Source organism: Triticum dicoccoides, chromosome 1A (genome assembly GCF_002162155.2).
Source record: "Triticum dicoccoides isolate Atlit2015 ecotype Zavitan chromosome 1A, WEW_v2.0, whole genome shotgun sequence".
NCBI classification, from domain to species: Eukaryota; Viridiplantae; Streptophyta; class Magnoliopsida; order Poales; family Poaceae; genus Triticum; species Triticum dicoccoides.
In genome coordinates, this window is record NC_041380.1 from 133070242 (window position 1) to 133078679 (window position 8438).

The 8438-nt window shown below is 45.8% G+C and overlaps 1 protein-coding gene across 1 annotated transcript in view; it reads right to left on the minus strand.

Moving 5' to 3' along the window:
- LOC119366928 (probable 4-hydroxy-tetrahydrodipicolinate reductase 1, chloroplastic) overlaps positions 1 to 4759 on the minus strand; it is an 8503-nt gene extending 3744 nt beyond the window's left edge. Inside the window, exons 1-4 of the mRNA XM_037632607.1 lie at positions 4487 to 4759; positions 2883 to 3120; positions 2404 to 2537; positions 2259 to 2333 (exon numbers count right to left, since the gene is read on the minus strand). Of these exons, the coding sequence (XP_037488504.1) occupies positions 2259 to 2333; positions 2404 to 2537; positions 2883 to 3120; positions 4487 to 4696 (657 nt within the window). The 5' untranslated portion in view covers positions 4697 to 4759. The remainder of the gene's footprint in view (positions 1 to 2258; positions 2334 to 2403; positions 2538 to 2882; positions 3121 to 4486) is intronic.
- Between the last annotated feature and the right edge of the window lie 3679 nt (positions 4760 to 8438).

The window sequence follows — 8438 nt, forward strand, 5'->3', positions numbered from 1 at the left end:
CACGGCGCCGATACAGGTCGAAACCCTATCCCCCCGCAGCCATGATTCCCCAATCCTCCTCAATCCCCCTTCTATTTCCCGCAGCCGAACACCACCATGTGGGGTGGAATGTGGAGCTCCGGCAGGAGGGACGACCCCGAGCGCCAGCAGTGTGTCTGAGCGGACGGCGCGAGGAAGCGCGCGGCAAAGAAGTACACCAACCACGGCCTCCAGCCGCCGGAGTCGCTGCTCCACCGTGAGACGGACGAGTACGACCGCCGGCACAGGCGGATCTTCTCTGGAGCGGGCTCCTCCTCCGCCGCAGAGGGGTCTTGTCCCTGCACGCCGCTCCTCACACAGGTGAAAAGGAAGCCGGTGGATCTCCCGGCCCTCCGCGTGTTGAAGCGGGAGCTCGAGGCAGAGCTGGTGCTGTCGGACGGTGGCGTCATCGAGCAGGAGGATTTCCTCCCCCCGGCCAAGGCAGACATCTTCGAGCAGGCAATCATGGCGCGCAGCGCGCAGGAGGAGGAGCAGCGCCGGCGATCCCTTGTGAACCTCGACGACGTCCTCCTCAAGCAGGGGCTCGCAAAGGAGAAGGACTTCGTCGACAACCAAGACACATGGCGCCATGAGAAGAAGGCGCAGGACAACATCTACGTAGACCTCATCTCCGACGACGACCACTGAGGATGTCCGCCGCCGCAGCGTCGCCACCGCACCCGGATGGCTCCGGTGAGCCAATTTTTGGCTGTACGGTTACGGTGGCCGCCTTCCTCCTAGCTATTTAGTGTAATTTAGTGTATGTATGAACTATGTATGGAGATCACGAACTACGAGCTCGTTCTATTTCTCCCGCGAAATCTTGAATTCAAAATTTACAGTTCCATTTACGGTTTCTGTTCTTTCGCGGAGGTTTTCGACCCGTATCCGAGGTAACGAGCGAACTGTAAACTGGTCCGCGTCTTGAGGGGTCTGCTAGAGATGCTCTAATGATTTGTGTCACTTTTGGAACAAATGATTGGATTGGATATCTTTATTCATACAACCTAGTAAAATCTATGTGAATGGCATTTAGAAACATATGTAGAGGCGATGGAAGCATAATAAAAAAGTAGACACAGCATATACCGACAGGGCAGTTTGTTCATTAAGGGAGCGTTTGGTTACATTGCTTAGTAAGGAAATTGCTCGGCTAGCCCAGCTAGCCAGCTTTCGCATTGCCAGCCTTGCCTGATCGGACGGTTTGGTTCTTTTTCTTACCAGCCTTGCCCCGTGAAAATCGTTGTTAGGAGTGGGTCGTCGATTTTTCCGTGCATGAAGTTTGCCGTCGGAAGCGAGCCGATTTGGCTCTCCTGAGCTAACAAGGTTTTCCTAGCCCACCCAAGCTAGCTGGCCCACAAAAGCTAAGATATTTTAACAGTTCCAAACACCAAACCTTGCCGGGCAAGGCTATAACAGTTTCTTACTAAGGATCCAAACGCTCCCTAATTTATTCCCAACAGAGAAGAATAGTTGTGATGTATGTGTCTGGGATGTGATGTGGGCGGTGGCATTAGTCCTGCATGCTCACATGTTCAGTTCAACTTGCATGATACTTTTGAACACACAAGGGAACCTATCACAGAAACAACAGGTCTTTCAAAACCCGTGCATATAAATAGTACAGATAAGTGGCTCAAAATCTAATAAGAAATTGAAGAACAGTTCTGAAGTTGTGTCTATGTGCATTTGCATCTCGCAGGCTTACAATTCTGGCCCCATCCATGTTAATAACCCTTTTAGATGAAGCAAGAACAGATAGGTACTAGGTATACATACCCAAGGTGTTTCAACTTACAATGGCGACATATTTACTATGCTTCAGCAGATAAATTTGTTAACATACTGGATATCAAAACTGTTTCCAATTAATTAAAAGATACCCCTGCTCCTCGCTCCGAATTACCAGTGAGAATTTATACCAGTAGCTACTTTCCCTCCTTATTACTGTGGCATGTCAGCTGATCAGCTCCTGTCTTATTAGAATAGCTTTTCGTATATATTCCACCACATTGGCTTGTAGATATTTTACTAGTTACTACGTCAAGTTAACATCTCTGCACCATCTCACGACTCCTTAATAATGTAATTAACTTCAAGGATAACTCTGCATACCATGACAAGTACTGAGCCCATAATGAACACAACCCATGGCAATCAAGGGAGGCACCAAAAAATTGTTGAAACAGAGAATACAGAAGGAAATCATGATTTTTATTATCGTAAAGATCAATGGATACCTCTAGTTTGTAACCTGCAAATGCACCAGGGAATTTCTCTGCCATGATTTCCATGGCAGCAAGGAAAGCAACAACCTAATAAGAAGTTACAGTGTCAATAAGGGAAAGATCATATGCATTGACCAGGTGATGAAAATAACTATACCTGCTTCCCCATTTGTGGGGATATCACAGCATAAACATTCGCATCCTGCACAGTTTTGTTCAACAGTTGCCTATCTCCACCAGTTGTGCCCATTACAAATGGCAAGCCAAGTTTGCAGTAAAGTTCAGCATTGGCTGCAAGCCATGTCATGATCAATAGCAGCAAAAACATTGAGCAAATAATCTACAAACAAAGAACATCAAAGCATTGGGCAGAATTGCAGACAAATTGCTTGCCTAACCATGAATAAATAATCCCTCGGTTCGTAAATAGACGCTTTTTTAGATATGGGCATGGTCTCTAATAGGAAACTTTGACTGTCACTGCTCGTAAATAGACACCGTTTTAGATATCACAAGGGATTAACTATAAGAATTAACAATAGTACAGATGGAATATAAACTATTGTCTACAGTGTTATATTTGTATCTAGAGGAAAAAAAACTCAGCTGTTCAGTCAAAATTACTAATATGCTTACCATTAACAGCATCAGGCACAGTGTAGTCAACAACTATCATATCTGGGTAGTCCTTGGCAATTGAACGGAGAATACGTTCACTTTCAGATGGATTATGAATATGAATATCTGTGTCACAGATGTTGAGCTTTCCATCAGGAACCTCTATTGCACTGAATGACACCGGAACTAACTGAAGACCAGCAGACACAGCTGCTTCAGCAACAGACTTCCCCATTTTCCCGGTGCAACTATTCACCTATAAATATAAGCGCACTGAGTCAAATATAATATATGCTTTCTCCTGCCATGTGGACCGTATTAGCAACTCAACTGAGCTTTACTGAAATGCTGGAAGTAATTGGGAATGATGAATGGATACTCAATAATGCCAGAGCTTAAAGTCAGTAGAGAAGGTTCTAGCCAAGGAAGAGGATTTGAGGTAAGCAGACAGAATTTAGGATACATGAATATGAAAAGTTGAAAGCAACAACAAAATTTAAAACATAAACCACAAGATCTTAATGCAATCAATTAACTATAGTAACAGAACGTCTACCAGGTCATGCTTCTGCTTTGTGGTTTCACTCGTCCATCTTTACATAGAGCCATACTATGACATTAGTTAATGGGATGTTATTTGTATACAATACTTCCTCCGTTCCAAATTACTTCTAGCTTTGTCCTAAGTCAAACTTTAAGATTGAACAAGTAATATAAAAAAAATATTATGTTTACAAAATCATATATATTGTAAGAAAATATAGTTCATGGCTAATCTAACGAAAATATTTTGGTGTTGTAGATGTTAATATATTTTTCCTATAAACTTGGTCAAACTTAAAGAAGGATGCTTTCACTGGCTCAAAATGGCAAGCCCAATTGTAGAACTGGAGCCCACCAAGCTTTGGTTCCAGCTTTCCTTTTTTTTCAGCTAAAACACTGGTCTCTTCTGCTTTCAACAACTGTACCACTAACTGAATATCAGATGTCAACTCAGTGTTGTCATCCTGGAGTACCTATGGAACTCCGACCACACCTAAATGACCTCAGTTAAATTTGCTAAAGCGACTGTTACAGAATGAATACAACGGTGATCATGCCCATTTCAAAATAGAATATAACAGGTGCGGTGTCACATAAGCAAATCACAAATCCAACACACATAGCAATCAATACACACAAGTGTAATTTTAAAAGAACAAAGTTCCTAATGAACTCATGATTTCAAGCAGGCATATCCTATCCTTCTCCATCGGAGCGCTAAAAGTGTTTGCAGTGCCACTCTGCACAGGAATAAATAAAGGATATGGTTCACAATTATTCCATGTCAGCTCATTGCCAACATCGCTTCAAAATGTATGATGATGTATGCCCAAACCGTGAGGCTCACATTAGTCAGGTTCGTATATCGCCATACCCATATGCTAAACAATCGATTTTATTTTTATTTTATGGATTCCCTAAATAAGTGCCGAACTGAAACAGTCCTGCAACCACCAACGCATATTGATTTAAAACTGAAGCAACAAAAGATATCCAAATATACAGTGCCACGTGTATCTAAATAACAAATAAATTGAACGGTAATGAAATACGGCTAAATCTCAAATCAGCAATCGTACCAGTATCGGGAAAGAGAGCTTGCGAGGCGACGCGGGGGCGCTCTCGCGGCTCTGCGTGGCGACGGCGTTGGTGACCGAAAGCATCGCCACTGGCAACCGCCGCCTTGGCGTCGCCGTGCCGATTGGAGCGCAGAACTGCTGGCGCTGGCGGACAGAATGCCGCTGCGACGCGACGGCGGCGGGGTGAACAGCGAAGGCAGCGGAGAGCATCTCCGTGCGTTTCGGGAGAAGGTGGTCGGAGGAGGGAGGGGGAGGGGGAGGGGGGAAGAGCGTGGTGCGCGGCGGCTGGGCTGTGCTGCGCCGCTGAGCTTTTGTCTAGGGTTTTAGCCTTTCGGGGTTAGGGTGGAATGGGCGCTTGCGTTTGGGCCCGTTGTATGTTTTTCTTTTTCTTTTTTTCTTTTTGTGAGTGTGAGTAATAAAATGGACCGTTGGTTCATAAATTTGGAGGAAACGAAGTCCGTGAATTTTAAGACTAGTCACAGTGAAAAACAACTTAGACTAGTAACATCAAATTTTACTAGGCTATGTTACTATCTTCATAGTGGGTGATAACATATGTGTGTTGTCATGTTATGATTCATTTATTAACCTATAGACTTATATTGTCTTGGTATGTGTGATGTTACAGTAACTACTAAGTTATCATCATCACCTCTCTCATCATTAAATATGTGTCACATAAGCAAAATTATCTTGAAAAGTGTGATGTTACTAGTGATGTTACTCTCACTATGGCCAGCCTAAAACAGCTTTGCTAAATTTTATGTGCCTGAAAATTTTGCTCGCGGCCAATTCTTAACAAGTATTGAAGATGGATATACTGGGCAAAACCAAAAAGTAAAGTTGCGGAGGTGACTATGCAAATCTTTCAAAGAAAGATGAGATAATCCTCCTAATGTAATAATACATGACTTTTGCTAAGACTATGGTAACACATAAGGATAACATAATGAATAACATGAACAACCAAATAGCAACAAAAATACGAAGAGTGAAGCTAAGGGCATCTCCAGCCGTTGGCCCCCTCAGGACGCATAAAAATCGCCCCCTGGAGACGAGTCGGCGATACAATCGGCGCCGGGGGCGGTTTTGCGCCCAGCTCGCCCCCAGGCGCCGAAATTAGCCCACTTTGCAGCCCAATTTCAGCGAATAAAGGGCCCATATGGGCGAGAATAGGCCCATATTCGGCGTGGTTTCGCCGTGTCTTGGCGTTCAATTATCAACACAATTATTTCTTATCACATATTTCATCACAGAAAAATCAAATACTTCAACAAAATAGTACAACAACAAATAGTTCAATACAAATTATATAGTTTAACAAATAAAAACTCGTATTTCATCACACGGCGTCCCCCTTGAGCCTCCATAGGTGCTCAATCAGATCTTTCTGCAGTTGATGATGCACCTGTGGGTCTCGGATCTCCTGATGCATACTGAGATAGGCAGTCCAAGTTGCCGGTAGCTGGTGATCAACTTCGGCTAGAGGACCCTGCTTGTAGTATGGTTCAGTGTCAAACACTGGGTCTTCTTGCTCGCTCTCAATGATCATGTTGTGCAAGATGACACAGCAAGTCATAATCTCTCCCATGTTGTGCAAGACACAGAATGGCCCTCAACGAGCTTGGCAAAAACAGGAGAGCACTGCAGCACGTTGATGTCATTGTGAGTTCCTGGAATACCAAAGAAGGAGTGCCAAATCCAGAGGTCCTGTGTGGCTACCGCCTCAAGCACCACACTGCAACCGCCTTTGGCGCCTTTGTACATCCCCTGCCAACCAAATGGGCAATTCTTCCATTTCCAATGCATGCAGTCGATGCTTCCAAGCATCCCAGGAAATCCTCTTGCTGCATTCTGGGCTAGGATCCGAGCAGTGTCTTCCGCATTGGGTGTTCTCAAGTATTGTGGCCCAAACACTGCCACCACTGCCCGACAGAACTTGTAGAAACACTCTATGCTGGTGGACTCGGCCATGCGCCCATAGTCGTCGAGTGAATCACCGGGAGCTCCATATGCAAGCATCCTCATCGCTGTCATGCACTTCTGGATGGAGGTGAATCCAAGAGCGCCAGTGCAATCCATCTTGCACTTGAAGTAGTTGTCGAACTCCCGGATGGAATTCACAATCCCGAGGAAGAGCTTTCGGCTCATCCGATAACGGCGCCGAAATGTTCTCTCGCCATGAACTGGAGCATCGGCGAAGTAGTCGGAGTAGAGCATGCAGTAGCCTTGGAGACGATGCCGGTTCTTTGCTTTCATCCGCCCCGGCGCCGAGCCACCTCGCCGCGGCTTTTCATTGCTCACCAGCAGCTGGGCGAGGGCGGCGAGCACCATGAGATGCTCTTCTTCCTGGACGTCGGCCGCGGCTTCCTCCTCCAGCAGCGCGGCGAGCTCTTCCTCCTCATCCGAGTCCATCGCCGAGGCAGGCAAAATGCCGAACACCTTGCGCTCGATGGGCATACCCGCCGTTAAACCGCGCCTCTGCGGCCGGAAACGGCGGCCGGAAACGCCCAGCTGCTGTGGGAGGGGCTGCCGCGGCGAAGCGCTGCTATTTTCGGCGGGGAATGGCTATCTAGTGGAGTAGGGAGGTGGCCGTCGCCGGGATATAGCTAGTGGTGGCCGAGGGCGCGGGGGGTGCGAGGCGAGTCGGGGGAAGAAAACCTTGACTTTTCCCCTGTTGGTGTGGGCCAGGCGTGCTTTTCCCTAGCGCCGGAGCCCCCAACTGCTCTCCAGTGCGCCGGGTTCGGCCTGTGACCGCCGGGTGGAAAAAAGGTCCGAACCGGCGATTTTCGGCGTCCTGGGGGCGCGACTGGGCCATTTTTTCGGCGCCGGCACCGAAAAAGTGGCCTGGGGGCCCTGTTGGGGGCGCGGCTAGAGATGCCCTAACTATTGAAAGGGAATACGAATGAGAACAATACACAGACCGAATATGATCAAACGTACGGAAACATGATACATGGTGAATACATGATCATGATAACTATTGGATCACAGAGCAATCAAGATAAACTTCTGAAAGTATTGCAATAGAGTAGAATGAACCAGTGGTCTTGATGGCGATAGTTGATTTGATAGACCAATTCACTCTTATGCAAAAGAGTTATGTCTAATTGGAGGGACTTGTGATTGAACACATGAGCAAACCTCTCCTCGCCGTATTCTCCTTCAACCTAAAGCCAATCAAGCTTCGGTTGATTTAACTCGTGGTAGATACTTGTCAGCGATCTCCAAACCTTCAACGGACTTCATCGCGAACCACAATTACTCTTGGTTGCTGAAGAGTTTGCTTGGTGAAGATAATTAATCTTCGACACTCAAGCCGACTGCTACTTGTGATAGGCGTTAGGGTTTCCCCGAAGAGGAAGGGTGATGTAGTATAGTAGCAAATAGTATTTCACTCAGTTAAGAACCAAGGTTTATCGAACCAGTAGGAGACACCACAAAAACACTATAAGCAGTACCTGCACACAGAGACAAAGCAAACACTTGCACCCAGCGCGAGCAAGAGGGTTTTCAATCCGCTTGTACTCGTTATTTGCAAGGATTAAATTTGATAGTGGTAGATAGATATAGATAAAAAAGAAAATAAAAGTAAATAAATTACAACAAGTATTTTTAGGGTTTTAGTAAATATAAAGTGAATGGACCCCGGGGCCATAGCGTTCACTAGAGGGCATCTCTCCCGTGAGCAGAGTACGGTGGATAGACAAATTACTGTTGGGCAACTGATAGAATAGCGCATAGTTATGATAATTCTTCATGGCATGATCAATGTATAGGCATTACGTCCGAGAAAAGTAGAGCAATATCCATTTGCATCTACTACTATTACTCCACCCCTCGACCGTTATCCAACATGCATATTAAGATATTAAGTTCATAAAAATAGAGTAATGCTTGAGGCATGATGGCATAATGTAGACAAAGCAAGACCAAATAATGTGTTCGAGCC